The sequence below is a fragment of the Melanerpes formicivorus genome, unplaced genomic scaffold, assembly GCF_026170545.1.
Source record: "Melanerpes formicivorus ecotype bairdi unplaced genomic scaffold, bMelFor1.0.p_v2 SCAF_88, whole genome shotgun sequence".
Classification (NCBI taxonomy): Eukaryota; Metazoa; Chordata; class Aves; order Piciformes; family Picidae; genus Melanerpes; species Melanerpes formicivorus.
This window is the reverse complement of record NW_027142440.1, coordinates 1,640,915-1,660,857: the sequence shown is the minus strand read 5'-3', so window position 1 is coordinate 1,660,857 and position 19,943 is coordinate 1,640,915. Positions and strand designations below refer to the sequence as shown.

At 55.7% G+C, this 19,943-nt stretch overlaps 1 protein-coding gene across 8 annotated transcripts in view; it reads right to left on the bottom strand.

Moving 5' to 3' along the window:
• CUX1 (cut like homeobox 1) overlaps positions 1-19,943 on the bottom strand; it is a 461,619-nt gene that overhangs the window by 263,318 nt on the left and 178,358 nt on the right. For all 8 annotated transcript variants that reach the window (XM_068165418.1, XM_068165419.1, XM_068165412.1 and 5 more), the window contains exon 4: positions 5,691-5,769. In XM_068165418.1, the coding sequence (XP_068021519.1) occupies positions 5,691-5,769 (79 nt within the window). The remainder of the gene's footprint in view (positions 1-5,690; positions 5,770-19,943) is intronic.

The window sequence follows — 19,943 nt, the reverse complement described above, 5'->3', positions numbered from 1 at the left end:
ACTCCCCTTCGGTGGCAAACTCTTAGTAAGGCTGCAAGAGACACACAATCAGCTTTGAGAGGAACCCAGGCACCCAAGCCAATTCCGGCTTAATTGTTGCCGCAGCACGAGAGCAGATTTGCTGTTCCGAGGCAGAATCGTTTCTCCTTTGCCTACACAAGAGCCATGCTTAACAGGAGGACGACTGAAAACTCAGCAAGCCTAACCGTGGTATTGTGCGGTAATTGCCCAGCAATAAAGACACAGCAGAAAGAGAAACGCCATTTAACCAGCTTAGCCAGAGTCTGCCCTTCGCTCTGGGGGGCTCCCACCTGAACTTCCACTTGCAAATCACAGGGAAGTTTTGTTTGGAAAAACTCCCCCAAACCCAAACAACACAACCACCACCCCCAGGAAAAAAAAAAACACCCAACCAAACAAGGGAATATTGTTCCTTTTACAAAAGGAGAGAGGTGTAATTTTTAGTCTTCTTAATGCTTAATATTTTTTCTTTTAAGAGCTTTAGTAGAACAGAATTCTGAACTATAGGCTCCTCCAAACACTTCACGCAACAGGGCTCCAATTTCACTCCAAGTGCTTGCAAGATTAAGACCCTACAAGCCAAGGGAGCTGACATAATACACTCATTTTGCCCAAACCAGAGAGAGAAATCTGGAACAGATGGAAGCAAGCTTCCTCAAAACACAGCCCCAGCCTCCCTTTGCCTCCCAATAAATGTATTCACATTATTTTTAAAGGTAAGTTGTGACAACCTTGTTGATTAGTGCAATTCATGTGGCAGCACTCGCTTCTCCCCAGCTCCCTCCTGCATGCTGAAAATAAGGCAATTAAATGAGAAAATTAATTCCATTAATTAAAAATGTTCAAGTCTCCAGCAAGACAGAAGGAGCTGGGTGAGAATTACAGCTGTATAAATGTACATAAACCAAGCTGCTTTCCCTGACATGTGCTTTGCTCCAGGAAGGATAAATCCTGCGGCACAAAAGCGGTGGCCAACCTGGTTGAAAAGCTGGGGAGAAGTAGGAAAAGGTCTGAGTTTATCTTTTACAGAGGGACCCCTTGATGCACACAGCAGAAAAAAAAACCCAGTCATTTACAAGCAAAATGTCACCATCCCCATCCCCACCAATTCCATAGAATAGAATGGAATGGAATGGAATGGAATGGAATGGAATGGAATGGAATGGAATGGAATGGAATGGAATGGAATGCAATAGAATAGAATAGAATAGAATAGAATAGAATAGAATAGAATAGAATAGAATAGAATAGAATAGAATAGAATAGAATAGACCAGGTTGGAAGAGACCTTTGAGATCATCGTGTCCAACCTATCATCCAACACCACCTAATCAACTAACCCAGCACCCTGTCAAGTCTCCTCCTGAACACCTCCAGTGATGGGGACTCCACCACCTCCCCAGGCAGCCCATTCCAATGGGCAATCACTCTCTCTGTGTAGAACTTCCTCCTGACCTCCAGCCTGAACCTCCCCTGGCGCAGCCTGAGACTGTGTCCTCTTGTTCTGGTACTGGCTGCCTGGGAGAAGAGACCAACCTCTGCCTGGCTACAACCTCCCTTCAGGGAGTTGTAGAGGGCAATAAGGTCACCCCTGAGTCTCCTCTTCTCCAGGCTAAGCAACCCCAGCTCCCTCAGCCTCTCCTCACAGGGCTGTGCTCCAAACCCCTCCCCAGCTTTGTTGCCCTTCTCTGGACATGCTCCAGCAAGTCAACCTCCTTCCTAACCTGAGGGGCCCAGAACTGGACACAGGACTCAAGGTCTGGCCTAACCAGTGCTGAGCACAGGGCAGAATGACCTCCCTGCTCCTGCTGGCCACACTCTTCCTGATGCAGGCCAGGATGCCATTGGCCCTCTTGGCTGCCTGGGCACACTGCAGACTCATGTTCAGCCTACCATCATCCAGCACCCCCAGGTCCCTCTCTACCTGGCTGCTCTCAGCCACTCTGCCCCCAGCCTGCAGCACTGCCTGGGGTTGCTGTGGCCGATGTGCAGCACCTGGCACTTGGATGTGTTCAATCTCCTGCCCTTGGATTGTGGATTTCTTACTGGTGAGCCCCAGTGAAGACTCTGGGCAAGAGAGGAAAGGCAATCGTTGAACTCAGCTGAATCCATAAAACACTGTAGCTGGAGTTTCAATACAGATCATTTTATAGCAAAATTAAAATAGAAGCCCTTTTTAATTATATAAAGTGTGCACATTATTGCTGAGGAGAGGAAGAGATGCTTGCCTCAAGAACCGTAAAATTGGCTGCTGGGAATTAGGCTTCGGCTGCAATTATTCTATGGCCCTATAAAGGATATTGAGAGGCTGTTAAAATTGGCCCCTTGTCATGGAGCAGTGATGCTGGAGAGCCACCCCACAGCATTCCACTCATAGCTCTCCCCGAAGCTCATCGCTCCCTCCTCACACCGAAAAGCAAACACAGCCAGAGCTGCGAGCTAAAAGCATACCTAAATGTTTGAGATGCCACACGGACAGCACAAAGCATCTGCAAAGCCACAGCCAGCCTCAGAGATGGGGGCTGGAGAGAGCAGAGCCCTGGGGGGCTGCTGTCCCGTGGCAAATCCTGTGTACAGTGAGAATCACAGAGTGGGAGGGGTGGGAAGGGAGCTCCAGAGTCCAAGCCCCTGCCAGAGCAGGGTCACCCAGGGCAGGTCAGACAGGAACGCATCCAAGGGAGCCTTCGAAGTCTCCAGAGATGGAGACTCCACCACCTCTCTGGGCAGCCTGCTCCAGGGCTCTACCACCCTCACAGTAAAGGAGTTCCTCCTTGTGTTTCTATGGAACTTCCTATAGTCAAGTTTATGCCCAGCCCCTCTTGTCCTATCACTGGGGACCACGGAGCCCGGGAGCAGGCTGCCCAGACAGCTTGTGGGGTCTCTGTCCCTGGAGACTTTCAAATCCCACCTGGACATGCTCCTGTGCAGCCTGCCCCAGATGATCCTGTTCTGGCAGGGGGACTGGGCTTGATCTCTGGAGGTCCCTTCCAGCCCCTAACATCCTGTGATTCTGTGAGAAGGGTCTGGCCCCATCCTCCTGACACTCACCAGAGAAGGACACAACAAACCCCAACACAACGAAACAAGGCCCTAATCATAGAATGGTTTGGGTTGGAAGGAACCTTTAAAGGTTGTTTAGTCCCATGGCATAGCCCACCTCAGTGTGATGAACACCAGTGCCTTCCATTCTTAGAGGCTGTTTTCACTGCAGTTTGTGTTGTAAACAGTGAGTTTACAGCTAGAGGAGACTGGCTGCACTTCTCCTTCAGAGCCTGGAATTTGCTTTTAGCAACAGCAGGACAGTCCTGGGGTACCTCTCAGGGTGCAGATACGGCAAGGGATTCACACCCTTGATAGCTCTAATCCCACAGACTGCTCTGCACTGATACCTCAGCCAGGCTGAGACTCTGAGGTGTAGTCAGAATATCAAAGAAATACTTCTCTGACATGTAACATAAGGCACGTGCAGGGCAAGGCTGGGCAAGAGGGAGTCTGGGGAGTCTGCACACGGCAGTGTAAACCTGCCTGCAAATACAGCAAAGCAGAAAGGTCTTCCTCCTGCAACAAACACTGACAAAGTCCCTTTAGACCCCAAGACCATGCAGATCCTCCAGCAGGGGTGGGAGATGGTCCTACCTTCTCTGTAAGGCTCTGCTCTTCCAAACCCAGCTCTGTGATAATGCCAGGCCTCAGAGAAAGCCTTGCACATGGAAAAGATCCCACACAGCTCTTGTTTGACACAACTACTCAGCTGTGAAAAAAACCAGACTGCTCCCAGTCAAACTCACTGGCCTCCCACATCCTGGCTGCCCAGGGCTGTGGCAGTCTGGAGCTAGAGAGGCTGCAGCTCCTCTCCTGAGCACTGAAGGGTGGCCTGCAGGCTGCAGGTGCTGGGCATGTATGCATGGAGGAGTTTCCTTCCGAGAACAGAGCTGGGAGAGCCTGTCCCATGCCCACACTGCTCCCATCCTGCACACAGCGCTCAGGACCTGTCTGACTGACTTACCTCTTCCCAGGGAAGGAGCTGAGAGGCAACAGAAACTGCTTACCTACACCACCTCACTAAGGCTGTGAGCAGGCAAGAAGTAAACAACAACTCACAGACCTCAAACCCAACACTTGTGAGGCAGCCATGGGCTGGAGGGAGCAGGGAGAGGCTTTGTGTCTCCCCACCTGCGCTGCACTGCACGCCACTGGGCACTGCTGGACTCTGAATGTGAGAGCATTACAAACATGTCTCTGAGCTCTCACCAAGCAGCTGAAAAACACTGATTTGGCTTTTTCTTTTTCTTTAAACCAGTTAAGCTGTAAAACAAAGCATTAAAAAATTAGTTTTTATTTGAAGAGTGCATGAAATGTGCTCCTTAAAAGGTAAAGCAAGGAAAGATGAGGGGGCACTTTGCAATGAGGCCTTAAAAGCACTTAGAGGTATTAATTATATCTTGAAACCTCTCAAGATAAGTAGTTTGAATATTTACATAGAGTGTCAATGGTTTATGGAAGTATAAAATGCACTGCACCCACTGCTGGGCTCCCCAGTGCAGGAGAGACAGGGAACTGCTGGAGGGAGTCCAGGGGGGGCTGCAAAGCTGCTGAGGGGCCTGGAGCAGCTCTGGGTGGAGCAAAGGCTGAGAGCCCTGGGGCTGAGAGCCTGCAGAAGAGCAGCCCCAGAGGGCAGCTGAGCAATGCTCAGCAAGAGCTAAAGGAGCTGTGGGGGGCAAGAGGCTGGGGCCAGGCTCTGCTGAGTGGTGCCCAGGGACAGCACAAGGGGCAGAAAGCAGCACAGAGTGGAGCCCAGGAGGTTGGATGTGAAGAGGAGGAGAAAGTTGTTTGGTGTGAGGGTGCTGGAGGCCTGGAGCAGGCTGCCCAGAGAGGTTGTGGAGTGTCCTTGTGTGGAGAGCTTCCAACCCCCCCTGGGCATTGTGATCCTGGGCAGTCTGCTGTGGGTGCCCTGCTGGAGCAGGGGGTTGGACTGGATGATCTCCAGAGGTCCCTTCCAATGCCACCATGCTGGGACTCTGTGAAAATCATGCCCACTCTGTCCTGTGCACACAGGTCAGTCAGGCCCAGATGTGGAAGGGGAGCCCTGGATTCCTGACTCTTGTCAGCTTTGGGTACAGCTGCTAAAGGAAAAAAATCTCTTCAGGCAGTCTTTATCTACCAGTGGAGAAAGCACCATCAACTCCCAAACCAAAGTGATCTGGGAACTTCTGATGCCAAACAAAAAAGGAAGTTGAAGACAAATACAGCAAAGGCCTTTGAAGAAAATTCCTGATCTCACTTGCCCCGAGGAGAGCTGAAACCTGCTGCTGCTTTCCTTGCAGCTCTCGGGGGTTCATTTCGAAGGCACGAACAATTTTCATTGTCCCCCACAGGTCTTGCTGCTTCTTGATGAAGCTTCAGGATTTTGTTCACAACCACTGACAGACAAATCACTGAGATTCACACCACGCTGGAATAACTGCCAACAGCGCAGACAAACAGCCAAATGTAAAGGCCACGGAGAGAGGCCATGCAACGTGCCTCCATCAGAACCAGTGCTGGAGGGGATCCCCTCCAGAACAAACCCACTGCTCAGATTCACCTTCTCCAAGGTATAGGAAATGCCCTCTAGCATTCAGCCAGAGAGAAACCACCCACTGAGCAGCACAAGGGCATCATGTGCTTACCTGGAACATCAATTAATCTCTTATAAACATTCAAGAAGGCTGCCTCGGCTTCTTTGCTCCGTTTCCCCAACGCGTCGATCTGCAAGGGGCGAGAGGAAGGCTGTTAGACTTGGCCCAGGACAACTCTTACACTGAGAGCTGGCCCCAGAGATGGATGGATCTCATAGCAAACTACTTAATGCATCCATCCAGCTGCTGGGTGGTGCTCCCCAGGGCTCAGCACCGGGGCTAGTTCTCTTTGATGCTTTTCATCAGTGATCTGGACAAGGAGATCGAGGCACCCTCAGTAAGTCTGCAGATGACAGTAAGTTGGGTGGTGATTTGCTTGAAGGTAGGGAGGCTCTGCAGAGGGACCTGGCCAGGCTGGATCCATGGGCTAAGGACAGCGGAATGAGGTTCAACAAGGCTCAGTGCTGGGTCCTGACCCTGGGTCACAACAACCATACGAATGCTCCAGGCTGGGGGCAGAGTGGCTGGAAACTGCCTGGGGAAAAAGGGCCTGGGGGTGCTGGTTGGCAGCAGCTGAAGATGAGCCAGGGGGTGCCCAGGTGGCCAAGAAGGCCACCAGCAGCCTGGCCTGGAGCAGCAATGGTGTGGGCAGCAGGAGCAGGGCAGGGATTGTTCCCCTGTGCTGGGCACTGCTGAGGCCACACCTCAAATCCTGTGTTGAATTTCGGTGTCCTCACTCCAAGAAGGACATTGAGGAGTTGGAGCAGGTCCAGAGAAGGGCAAGGAAGTTGGTGAAGGATCTGGAGAACAGGGCTGATGAGAAGCAGCTGAGGGAACTGGGGATGTTCAACCTGGAGAAAAGGATGCTGAGGGAAGCCCTCCTCCAGCACTTACTAAGATGTAACAGAACAGAACTGAAGTCACACTCTGCCTTTACTGTCACAAATACATTTGCCCATTACATCCCCTAACCTATGAGAGGTTAAAGATACATTTGTGGGGCACCCTGTGAATGAACTATGAACAACTCTGAATCTCCTACATGAAAAATCAGTTTTCTGACAAAGCTGAGGCTCAGACCTAGAGAGTCTGCAGTGCCTGAGCACTGAGCTCTGGCCAGGCTCCGACGGGCTTCTCTCTCTATTAGCAACACACACCAGACTAAGACACTGCCTGATGCTGCCTCTCACAACCTGTTCTCTTCCCCTAAATCTCTGCTTTCAACCAAACCTTCACTTTACAAGCAAAGGCAGTGTTATGGCTCTGAGAATGAAACACTTATTCCACAGCACATTTTTTTGGTGATCCTGTCTTTTCTGAACTTAACCAACAGAGGTTTCTCCATATTGCCAAAACCCAACCAAAATGGCCCAAGAGCAAGTCATAGAATCACAGAATGGGTCGGGAAGGGACCTGAAAGCTCATCCAGTTCCAACCCCCTGCCATGGGCAGGGACACCTCCCACCAGCACAGGCTGCTCAGGGCCTCATCCAGCCTGGCCTTGAACACCTCTAGGGATGGGACATCCACAGCCACCCTGGGCAACCTGTGCCAGTGCCTCCCCACCCTCACTGATCTCCAGACCAAATCTGCCCTCTTCCAGCTGAATCAATCCCCTGAGTGGATCCTCTAAAGCAGAAAGAGGCAGAATGGGAAGCACGAAAGCCTGACACCATTGTACCACGGCTTCTCCAACCAGGAATCTAAACCCATGGAGATTCTCTCTCCCATAAACAGCAAGGAAGGCTCTGAAGAAGCACAGACCCCCAAGCAGTTTATGCTCCAAAGCCACTGCCAGGTGCCTACATCACCATGGACTACAAAAGGAAGGTCCTGCCTGAAAGACATCCTTCAGTTCTTTCACTGCATTATCGATTTGGCAGAGAAGGCAGAACAATGGCCAGGCTCTCTGTGTCTGTGTTTCAGAGCAGTACCCAGCAAGGGCTACCAGGATGATTAGGGGACTGGAGCATGTGCCTTATGAGGAGAGGCTGAGGGACCTGGGGCTGTTCAATCTGGAGAAGAGAAGACTTAGAGGGGATTTAATGAATGTTTATCAATAGCTGAGGGCTGGGGGTCAGGAGGGAAGGGACAGGCTCTGCTCACTTGCTCCCTGGGATAGGACAAGGAGCAATGGATGTAAGCTGCAGCACAGGAGGTTCTACCTCAACACAAGGGGGAACTCCCTCACTGTGAGGCTCACAGAGCCCTGGAGCAGGCTGATCAGGGAGGTTGTGGAGGCTCCTTCTCTGGTGACTTTCAAGGCCTGTCTGGATGTGTTCCTGTGTGACCTGAGCTGGATTCTGTGCTCCTGCTCTGGCAGGGGGGGTTGGACTCAAAGATAACTTTGGGTACCTTCCAACCCCTGACATCCTGTGACCTTGTGATTCAGTGTTTTATTCCAGAGGAGGCAGCCTGGCAGGCTTTGAAGCCAGGCTATGGGGCGGCAGGGCTGTGGAGCTGGCACAGCCTGGGTGCAGGAAGCAGAGAGCGCCGGGGAGAGGAAGTACACAGAGAGGAGGAGAGATAAGCAGGAGGGTGCTGGGTGCCAGGCTTGGTGCCACTTCTGTTGAGGCTGGACAAAAACTGACTTTCTGAAGGGATGGATTTTGGTTGGGGGGAAATCCTCCAATGTAGTTGATTAAATACTGGAGGGAGGCAGCTGCAGAGCACGGGGAGGCAGCGCACAGGGAGGCAGCGCGCAGGGAGGCAGCGCACAGGGAGGCAGTGTGCAGGGAGGCAGCGTGCAGGGAGGCAGTGTGCAGGGAGGCAGCGTGCAGGGAGGCAGCGTGCAGGGAGGCAGTGAACAGGGAGGCAGTGAACAGGGAGGCAGTGAACAGGGAGGCAGTGTGCAGGGAGGCAGCGTGCAGGGAGGCAGCGTGCAGGGAGGCAGTGAACAGGGAGGCAGCGTGCAGGGAGGCAGCGTGCAGGGAGGCAGCGTGCAGGGAGGCAGTGTGCAGGGAGGCAGCGTGCAGGGAGGCAGCGTGCAGGGAGGCAGTGTGCAGGGAGGCAGCGTGCAGGGAGGCAGTGTGCAGGGAGGCAGCGCGCAGGGAGGCAGCGTGCAGGGAGGCAGCGTGCAGGGAGGCAGTGAACAGGGAGGCAGTGTGCAGGGAGGCAGCGCGCAGGGAGGCAGCGCACAGGGAGGCAGTGTGCAGGGAGGCAGCGTGCAGGGAGGCAGCATGTGGTGAGTCAGCGCGCAGGGAGGCAGCGTGCAGGGAGGCAGTGTGCAGGGAGGCAGCGCGCAGGGAGGCAGCGCGCAGGGAGGCAGCATGTGGTGAGTCAGCGCGCAGGGAGGCAGCGTGCAGGGAGGCAGCATGTGGTGAGTCAGCGCGCAGGGAGGCAGCGTGCAGGGAGGCAGTGTGCAGGGAGGCAGCGCGCAGGGAGGCAGCGCGCAGGGAGGCAGTGTGCAGGGAGGCAGCGTTCAGGGAGGCAGCGCACAGGGAGGCAGTGTGCAGGGAGGCAGCGTGCAGGGAGGCAGCGTGCAGGGAGGCAGCGCACAGGGAGGCAGTGTGCAGGGAGGCAGCGCGCAGGGAGGCAGCGTGCAGGGAGGCAGTGTGCAGGGAGGCAGCGTTCAGGGAGGCAGCGTGCAGGGAGGCAGTGTGCAGGGAGGCAGCGTGCAGGGAGGCAGTGTGCAGGGAGGCAGCGCGCAGGGAGGCAGCGTGCAGGGAGGCAGCGTGCAGGGAGGCAGTGAACAGGGAGGCAGTGTGCAGGGAGGCAGTGCGCAGGGAGGCAGTGTGCAGGGAGGCAGCGTGCAGGGAGGCAGTGTGCAGGGAGGCAGCGCGCAGGGAGGCAGCGTGCAGGGAGGCAGTGCGCAGGGAGGCAGCGTGCAGGGAGGCAGCGCGCAGGGAGGCAGCATGTGGTGAGTCAGCGCGCAGGGAGGCAGCGTGCAGGGAGGCAGTGTGCAGGGAGGCAGCGCGCAGGGAGGCAGCGCGCAGGGAGGCAGCATGTGGTGAGTCAGCGCGCAGGGAGGCAGCGTGCAGGGAGGCAGTGTGCAGGGAGGCAGCGTGCAGGGAGGCAGCGCGCAGGGAGGCAGCGTGCAGGGAGGCAGCGCGCAGGGAGGCAGCATGTGGTGAGTCAGCGTGCAGGGAGGCAGCGCGCAGGGAGGCAGCGTGCAGGGAGGCAGCGCGCAGGGAGGCAGCATGTGGTGAGTCAGCGCGCAGGGAGGCAGCGCGCAGGGAGGCAGCGTGCAGGGAGGCAGCGCGCAGGGAGGCAGCGTGCAGGGAGGCAGTGTGCAGGGAGGCAGCGCACAGGGAGGCAGTGTGCAGGGAGGCAGCGCGCAGGGAGGCAGTGTGCAGGGAGGCAGCGTGCAGGGAGGCAGCGTGCAGGGAGGCAGCGTGCAGGGAGGCAGCGCACAGGGAGGCAGCGCGCAGGGAGGCAGCATGTGGTGAGTCAGCGCGCAGGGAGGCAGCGTGCAGGGAGGCAGTGTGCAGGGAGGCAGCGTGCAGGGAGGCAGCGTGCAGGGAGGCAGTGAACAGGGAGGCAGTGTGCAGGGAGGCAGCGCGCAGGGAGGCATCGCACAGGGAGGCAGTGTGCAGGGAGGCAGCGTGCAGGGAGGCAGCATGTGGTGAGTCAGCGCGCAGGGAGGCAGCGTGCAGGGAGGCAGTGTGCAGGGAGGCAGCGCGCAGGGAGGCAGCGCGCAGGGAGGCAGCATGTGGTGAGTCAGCGCGCAGGGAGGCAGCGTGCAGGGAGGCAGTGTGCAGGGAGGCAGCGTGCAGGGAGGCAGCGCGCAGGGAGGCAGTGTGCAGGGAGGCAGCGTTCAGGGAGGCAGCGCACAGGGAGGCAGTGTGCAGGGAGGCAGCGTGCAGGGAGGCAGCGCACAGGGAGGCAGTGTGCAGGGAGGCAGCGCGCAGGGAGGCAGCGTGCAGGGAGGCAGTGTGCAGGGAGGCAGCGTTCAGGGAGGCAGCGTGCAGGGAGGCAGTGTGCAGGGAGGCAGCGTGCAGGGAGGCAGTGTGCAGGGAGGCAGCGCGCAGGGAGGCAGCGTGCAGGGAGGCAGCGTGCAGGGAGGCAGTGAACAGGGAGGCAGTGTGCAGGGAGGCAGTGCGCAGGGAGGCAGTGTGCAGGGAGGCAGCGTGCAGGGAGGCAGTGTGCAGGGAGGCAGCGCGCAGGGAGGCAGCGTGCAGGGAGGCAGTGCGCAGGGAGGCAGCGTGCAGGGAGGCAGCGCGCAGGGAGGCAGCATGTGGTGAGTCAGCGCGCAGGGAGGCAGCGTGCAGGGAGGCAGTGTGCAGGGAGGCAGCGCGCAGGGAGGCAGCGCGCAGGGAGGCAGCATGTGGTGAGTCAGCGCGCAGGGAGGCAGCGTGCAGGGAGGCAGTGTGCAGGGAGGCAGCACGCAGGGAGGCAGCGTGCAGGGAGGCAGCGCGCAGGGAGGCAGCGTGCAGGGAGGCAGTGTGCAGGGAGGCAGCGCGCAGGGAGGCAGCGTGCAGGGAGGCAGTGTGCAGGGAGGCAGCGCGCAGGGAGGCAGCGCGCAGGGAGGCAGCGTGCAGGGAGGCAGCATGTGGTGAGTCAGCGCGCAGGGAGGCAGCGTGCAGGGAGGCAGTGTGCAGGGAGGCAGCACGCAGGGAGGCAGCGTGCAGGGAGGCAGCGCGCAGGGAGGCAGCGTGCAGGGAGGCAGTGTGCAGGGAGGCAGCGCGCAGGGAGGCAGCGTGCAGGGAGGCAGTGTGCAGGGAGGCAGCGCGCAGGGAGGCAGCGCGCAGGGAGGCAGTGTGCAGGGAGGCAGCGCGCAGGGAGGCAGCGTGCAGGGAGGCAGTGTGCAGGGAGGCAGCGCACAGGGAGGCAGTGTGCAGGGAGGCAGCGCGCAGGGAGGCAGCGTGCAGGGAGGCAGCGTGCAGGGAGGCAGTGTGCAGGGAGGCAGCGCGCAGGGAGGCAGCGCGCAGGGAGGCAGTGTGCAGGGAGGCAGCGCGCAGGGAGGCAGCGTGCAGGGAGGCAGTGTGCAGGGAGGCAGCGTGCAGGGAGGCAGCGTGCAGGGAGGCAGTGCGCAGGGAGGCAGCGTGCAGGGAGGCAGCGTGCAGGGAGGCAGCGCACAGGGAGGCAGTGTGCAGGGAGGCAGCGTGCAGGGAGGCAGCGTGCAGGGAGGCAGCGCGCAGGGAGGCAGCACACAGGGAGGCAGCATGTGGTGAGTCAGCGTGCAGGGAGGCAGCGCACAGGGAGGCAGCGCGCAGGGAGGCAGCGCGCAGGGAGGCAGCACAGGGCGGCACGTGATCCTGTCGATTAGTCTGATGGCTGGGAAGTGACTTGTCCGGATCAGGATGGGCAGGATTAAGGCCAGAAAAGCCAAGGACAACGGCAGAAATCACAGGGAGGCACAATGCACCACACACAGACCAGGAAAAGGCACATGGGGATGGGTCAAGGAGCAGAATTAAGGCCACGAAAGCATCTGCAGACCATTTGGCAGCACTTGAGAGATACAGGGAGAGGTTGTAAAGAGGGAAGTTACTGTAACACAAGGCAGGGTTGTGTTTAGAGAAAAGTTTAAATTCCCCTGAATCTGCATTCATTTACGTGCAGTTCTGGTGCCCCCAGCACAAGGAGGACGTGGAGCTGTTGGAGCAGCTCCAGAGGAGGCCACAAAGATGCTCAGAGGGCTGGAGGACCTCCCCTGCGGGCACAGGCTGGGAGAGTTGGGGCTGTTCAGCCTGGAGAAGAGAAGGCTCCAGGCAGACCTTAGAGCAACCTTCCAGTACCTGAAGGGGCTCCAGGAGAGCTGGGGAAGGACTTTTGACAAGGGGTGGGAGTGCCAGGACGAGGAACAATGGCTTTGAGCTGGGAGAGAGGAGATTAAGGTGGAGATGAGGAGGAGATTGTTGAGAGTGAGGCTGGGGAGACTCTGGCACAGGCTGCCCAGGGAGGCTGTGGCTGCCTCCTGCCTGGAGGTGTTCAGGGCCAGGCTGGATGAGGCCTTGAGCAAGCTGTGCTGGTGGGAGGTGTCCCTGCCCATGGCAGGGGGTTGGAACTGGGTAAGCTTTGAGGTCCCTCCCAATCCAACCCATTCTGTGACTCTGTGCAGTTGGTGGAAGTGCAGCACAGCTGAAACTGAGCCTGTCTGCAACCTGGCAAGTGAGAAAAAGAAAGGTGTGGGAAGGGTGATAAACAAAGCAGCAGAGGCCAAAAAGGTGGAGGTGGAGAGCAGCTATAAAGTGTGGCCAGGTTTGGTTAGGCTCCAGGCAGGCACTGGATTCTCAGAGGGCTTCGTGACGTGCTGGAGAGCAAGGGATTGATGGTCGTGGATAACCCATTTATTAATCTGAGCTGAAGCAGTCACAGATGGACTGATGCTCGTTAGGGAAGGAGGACATCAGTAATTTGGTTAGAACGTTTTCACACAAAGACTCTTTGAAATTCGAACATGGCACAAAGTGCCCAAGGCAGAGAGGCTCCGGGTAGTGTAAATCAAGTATCCGAGCTGCTCGTGAAGGGGTGAGAAAGGAGGGGGCAGGCAGCAGGAAGGCTTCTGCAGTTGAGATATTTCATGGGTACATAAAGACAGGCTCTGAAGGCCAGAGCACACCATATGGTAGGCTTCTGGACCTCGACGTTCCCACATACAGTTTGCTCTCGCTGCTGCTCAGCAGAGTGCAGCCAAATTTAAATTACTATTATTAAATACAATTAGCATTGCAGGACTGAGTCCCTGCTGCAGTCTGAAAAATTAATTTGCCCCTTTTGCAGAAACCAAAGCAGTTGAAATGCTTCCATTGCACGGCAATAACAGGATGGATCTGTTTGCCTATTACAGCTTTTTCATATGGTAATAAAGGGCATTTGCTCTTCTGTTTTCCCCAAGTACAACACAAGGTGTGGCTTGTTCAGCCCTTGCCACTCAGCCACTGAAATACCAAACACAGCTGAAACACCTCAGCTGAGCACCTCCAGAGAGACACAACTGAAACACCTCAGCTGAAAAGCTCCACAGAGACACAACTGAAACACCTCAGCTGAGCAGCTCCACAGAGGCACAACTGAAACACCTCAGCTGAGCAGCTCCACAGAGGCACAACTGAAACACCTCAGCTGAGCAGCTCCACAGAGGCACAACTGAAACCCCACAGCTGAGCAGCTCCAGAGACACAACTGAAACACCTCAGCTGAGCAGCTCCAGAGAGGCACAACTGAAACACCTCAGCTGAGCAGCTCCAGAGAGGCACAACTGAAACACCTCAGCTGAGCAGCTCCAGAGAGGCACAACTGAAACACCTCAGCTGAGCACCTCCACAGAGACACAACTGAAACACCTCAGCTGAGCAGCTCCAGAGAGACACAAGTGAAACACCTCAGCTGAGCAGCTCCACTGAGGCACAACTGAAACACCTCAGCTGAGCAGCTCCAGAGAGACACAAGTGAAACACCTCAGCTGAGCAGCTACACAGAGGCACAACTGAAACACCTCAGCTGAGCAGCTCCACAGAGACACAACTGAAACACCTCAGCTGAGCAGCTCCAGAGAGGCACAACTGAAACACCTCAGCTGAGCAGCTCCACAGAGTCACAACTGAAACACCTCAGCTGAGCAGCTCCACACAGGCACAACTGAAACACCTCAGCTGAGCACCTCCAGAGAGGCACAACTGAAACACCTCAGCTGAGCACCTCCAGAGAGGCACAACTGAAACACCTCAGCTGAGCAGCTCCACAGAGGCACAACTGAAACACCTCAGCTGAGCACCTCCAGAGACACAACTGAAACACCTCAGCTGAGCAGCTCCACAGAGACACAACTGAAACACCTCAGCTGAGCACCTCCAGAGAGGCACAACTGAAACACCTCAGCTGAGCAGCTCCAGAGAGGCACAACTGAAACACCTCAGCTGAGCAGCTCCAGAGAGGCACAACTGAAACACCTCAGCTGAGCACCTCCAGAGAGGCACAACTGAAACACCTCAGCTGAGCAGCTCCACAGAGGCACAACTGAAACACCTCAGCTGAGCACCTCCAGAGACACAACTGAAACACCTCAGCTGAGCAGCTCCACAGAGGCACAACTGAAACACCTCAGCTGAGCAGCTCCAGAGACACAACTGAAACACCTCAGCTGAGCAGCTCCAGAGAGGCACAACTGAAACACCTCAGCTGAGCAGCTCCACAGAGTCACAACTGAAACACCTCAGCTGAGCAGCTCCACACAGGCACAACTGAAACACCTCAGCTGAGCAGCTCCAGAGAGGCACAACTGAAACACCTCAGCTGAGCACCTCCAGAGAGGCACAACTGAAACACCTCAGCTGAGCAGCTCCACAGAGGCACAACTGAAACACCTCAGCTGAGCACCTCCAGAGACACAACTGAAACACCTCAGCTGAGCAGCTCCACAGAGACACAACTGAAACACCTCAGCTGAGCACCTCCAGAGAGGCACAACTGAAACACCTCAGCTGAGCAGCTCCAGAGAGGCACAACTGAAACACCTCAGCTGAGCAGCTCCAGAGAGGCACAACTGAAACACCTCAGCTGAGCACCTCCAGAGAGGCACAACTGAAACACCTCAGCTGAGCAGCTCCACAGAGGCACAACTGAAACACCTCAGCTGAGCACCTCCAGAGACACAACTGAAACACCTCAGCTGAGCAGCTCCACAGAGACACAACTGAAACACCTCAGCTGAGCACCTCCAGAGAGGCACAACTGAAACACCTCAGCTGAGCAGCTCCAGAGACACAACTGAAACACCTCAGCTGAGCAGCTCCACAGAGACACAACTGAAACACCTCAGCTGAGCACCTCCAGAGAGGCACAACTGAAACACCTCAGCTGAGCACCTCCAGAGAGGCACAACTGAAACACCTCAGCTGAGCAGCTCCACACAGGCACAACTGAAACACCTCAGCTGAGCACCTCCAGAGACACAACTGAAACACCTCAGCTGAGCAGCTCCACAGAGACACAACTGAAACACCTCAGCTGAGCACCTCCAGAGAGGCACAACTGAAACCCCTCAGCTGAGCAGCTCCAGAGAGGCACAACTGAAACACCTTGGAGCTGCATTCTCCTCCATCCTGCACTGCTTGAGGCCCTGTTTCACCCACAACAGAAGCTGTTGTCTGCATTGAGCACACCACATCTTCCCTTTCTGGCTCAGATTTTGCTTGGTAACGTTTTGCTTGCTGGGATGAGTGGTTAGCATCCTGAATTTGCTAAGTGAAGGATGTGTGGGAATCAGAGTTTGTACTTGGAAATTCTTCTGCTTTAGAATCATAGACTCATAGAACCAATTATGTCAGAAAAGATCTCAGAGATCATCAAGTCCAACCTCTCACCCAACACCTCATGACCAACTAAGCCATGGCTCCAAGTGCCACATCCAGTCCCCTCTTGAACACCTCCAGGGATGGGGACTCCACCACCTCTCTGGGCAGCACATCCCAATGACAAATGACTCTCTCAGTGAGGAACTTTCTCCTCACCTCGAGTCTAAACTTCCCCTGGCACAGTTTGAGACTGTGTGCTCTTGTTCTGGTGCTGGCTGCCTGGGAGAAGAGACCAATCCCCACCTGGCCACAACCTCCCTTCAGGGAGTTGAAGAAAGCAATAAGGTCCCCCCTGAGCCTCCTCTTCTCCAGGCTAAGCAACCCCAGCTCCCTCAGCCTCTCCTCACAGGGCTGTGCTCCAGACCCCTCCCCAGCCTTGTTGCCCTTCTCTGGACACCTTCAAGTCTCTCAGTGTCCTTCTGCGGGGCCCAGAGCTGGACACAGGACTCAAGGTGTCGCCTAAGCAGTGCTGAGCACAGGGCAGAATGATTTCCCTGCTCCTGCTGGCCACACTCTTCCTGATGCAGGCCTCAGCAGTGGGGTTGGACTGGATGACCCCCAGAGATCCCTTCCAACTCCCACTGTGCTGGGTCTTGGTGTCTCTGTGAACATCTTCCGAGGAGATCACCACAGCCTTCCTGACAGAAGCAGTTAGTACATCACAGAAACTTTGACACTCTCCCTGTCCCTCCCCTCCCCCCCCAGCTCAGAACCAGAATTGCAAACAATCCCAGCAGGCAGCAAATATTTTGGTTTATGTTTAGTTGTTTAAAAAAAAATCCCTCAATCTGTCCAGATCAAGGCTCTGCTCAAAATGAGCACTGCAACTATTTTAGATCACAGTCTCACAGAATCACCAAGGTTGGGAGAGACCTCAAAGATCATCGAGTCCAACCTGTCACCACAGACCTCATGACTAGACCATGGCACCAAGTGCCACATCCAGTTGCCTCTTGAACACCTCCAGGGATGGGGACTCCACCACCTCCCTGGGCAGCACATCCCAATGACGAACGACTCTCTCAGGGATGAACTTTCTCCTCACCTTGAGTCTAAACCTCCCCTGGCACAGCTTGAGACTGTGTCCTCTTGTTCTGGTGCTGGCTGCCTGGGAGAAGAGACCAACCCCCACCTGGCTACAACCTCCCTTCTGGGAGTTGTAGAGGGCAATGAGGTCTCCCCTGAGCCTCCTCTTCTCCAGGCTAAGCAACCCCAGCTCCCTCAGCCTCTCCTCACAGGGCTGTGCTCCAGACCCCTCCCCAGCTTTGTTGCCCTTCTCTGGACACCTTCAAGTCTCTCAATGTCCTTCTTAAACTGAGGAGCCCAGAACTGGACACAGGACTCAAGGTGTGGCCTAAGCAGTGCTGAGCACAGGGCACAAGGACTTCCCTGCTCCTGCTGGCCACACTCTTCCTGCTGCAGGCCAGGATGCCCTTGGCCTTCTTGGCCACCTGGGCACACTGCTGGCTCATGTTCAGCCTACCATCAACCAGTACCCCCAGGTCCCTCTCTGTTTGGCAGCTCTCAGCCACTCTGACCCCAGATCCTTAAACAAAATGTAGATGAAGCCCTGTGCTGACCTTGACTGGAATCAAACACCCATTCAGCCTGCCAGCTCCTAGCTACAAAAGGAAATAAGGGCTGAAAATGACATCTAGAATAGCAAAACAGAAATGGCAGTCCAGAAACAGAGGCAGCAGAGCACTGAGGCAACCTGGAGGGAAGCATTTGGAAGCTCACTGAAAAGTTTTCAAACCCAAGTAAAATTGTTTCAGGGGGCACCAGGGACGAGCTGCAGCCAGCTCACGTTAGAGCAGTTGAAGGCTGATCCAAAACTTTGGCTGAACAGTTCCATTTGACTCTAAAAAAACTTCAGGGACCCTGCAAGGAGTCAGCTCACAATTTCACCAGGGGAGGCTTGACACGAGCTGAGCTCCAAATCTTAATTTATCTAAGCCAGGCCCCATTATGTCTTCTCTGACTAGAAAGAAACAAGGGTGACCTCTGCATTCCCCACCACCTCCAGAAACATATGTTCACTTTTAAGTTTTGGCATCCTATTTGTCTTGATAATCCCCCTGGTGCTATCCTGAGATACCAGGAATGAGACACGAGGAATCCTCCCCTCCTTAGCACACCCCTCCCTCCTTCAGCTTTAAAACATCCCTGCAGCTCTGGGGAGGGAGCAGCAAGGCGCTGGTCTGAGGGCACCCTTCCCTCTCTCCACCCCAGCTGCTGCCATGAGGTGTTCTCGGGGTACCAGCCTCACATCAGAGGCTGACTGACATCCTGCATAATCCTCTCTCTCCAACTTAACCATGAATACCAACTTGGTCTCCTCCTCTGGAGAGCTTCCAACCTCCCCTGGCCATTGTGCTCCTGGGCAAGCAGCTGTGGGTGCCCTGCTGGAGCAGGGGGTTGGGCTGGATGAGCTCCAGGGGTCCCTTCCAACCCCCCCGTGCTGGGACGCTGTCTGCTGCTATTGCCCAGGTGGTTGCCCAGTACTGCTGGCACTTAGAATAGAATAGAACAGAACAGAACAGAACAGAACAGAACAGAATAGAATAGAATAGAATAGAATAGAATAGAATAGAATAGAATAGAATAGAATAGAATAGACCAGGTTGGAAGAGACCTTCAAGATCATCGTGCCCAACCCATCAACCAATCCAACACCACCTAAACAACTAACCCATGGCACCAAGCACCCCATCAAGTCTCCTCCTGAACACCTCCAGGGATGGGGACTCCACCACCTCCCCAGGCAGCCCATCCCAATGGGCAATTACTCTCTCTGTGTAGAACTTCTTCCTCACCTCCAGCCTAAACCTCCCCTGGCACAGCTTGAGACTGTGTCCTCTTGTTCTGCTGCTGGGTGCCTGGAGAAGAGACCAACCCCCACCTGGCTACAACCTCCCTTCAGGGAGTTGCAGAGAGTAAGAAGGTCTCCCCTGAGCCTCCTCTTCTCCAGGCTAAGCAACCCCAGCTCCCTCAGCCTCTCCTCACAGGGCTGTGCTCCAAACTCCTCACCAACTTTGTTGCCCTTCTCTGGACTCCTTCCAGCATCTCAACCTCCTTCCTAATCTGAGGGACCCAGAACTGGACACAGGACTCAACGTGTGGCCTAAGCAGTGCTGAGCACAGGGCACAATGACCTCCCTGCTCCTGCTGGCCACACTCTTCCTGATGCAGGCCAGGATGCCATTGGCCCTCTTGGCTGCCTGGGCACACTGCAGGCTCATGTTCAGCCTACCATCAACCAGCACCCCCAGGTCCCTCTCTGCCTGGCTGCTCTCAGCCACTCTGCCCCCAGCCTGTAGCACTGCCTGGGGTTGCTGTGGCCGATGTGCAGAACCTGCACTTGGATGTGTTCAATCTCCTGCTGCTGGATTCTGCCCATCTGTTCTTCACCCCTGTAGCATGGACAGCCTAACATCTCCTAACGTGGCTAAACTCAAACCATCAGCAGTGAACTCAGTGGCTTTATCTCCACACTTGGGGAAGCAGCACCAGTGTGGCCACTCTGGCAGGGGAGATGTTGACTCTGGGTTTATCTGAAGATCAGCACTTCCCATTTCAGCTCTGCCCACTCAGGTTCAAGCAGATCAAAGCCAAACCTGTGGCTTTGTTTTGGAATCTGTCCCTCTTTAAGGAATTTCAGCATTAATTGGAGGCTGATGTCAGCTGCCCCACAAATCACCTGGGTCTGCAGCAGGGTCTGCAGCAGGGGGATGCTCTGCTGCGTGGTGCTGTGCCTGGTACTGTCTCACCAACTGCAGCCAGGAGGCTGCACCAGGCTGTTTCTGAACACAAAGATGAAGCAAGAGGATAAAGATCTGCACAAGGAAGCTGGAACTGCCAGGTGCTGCTGTGCTCTGCACTGACACTGAAATTCTCTGACCTTACAGTTACCAACACAGCAGCAGAGCCGAGACCAGCACACAGCCATGGCGGAGCAGCTTGGATCATTCAGCACTGCTGGCGATTTCCTTTGCTTTTAGACAACTCAGCAACCCAAAGACAACTCCTTAGTGAAGGAATAATCCCAGATTCCCAGCATGGAGGG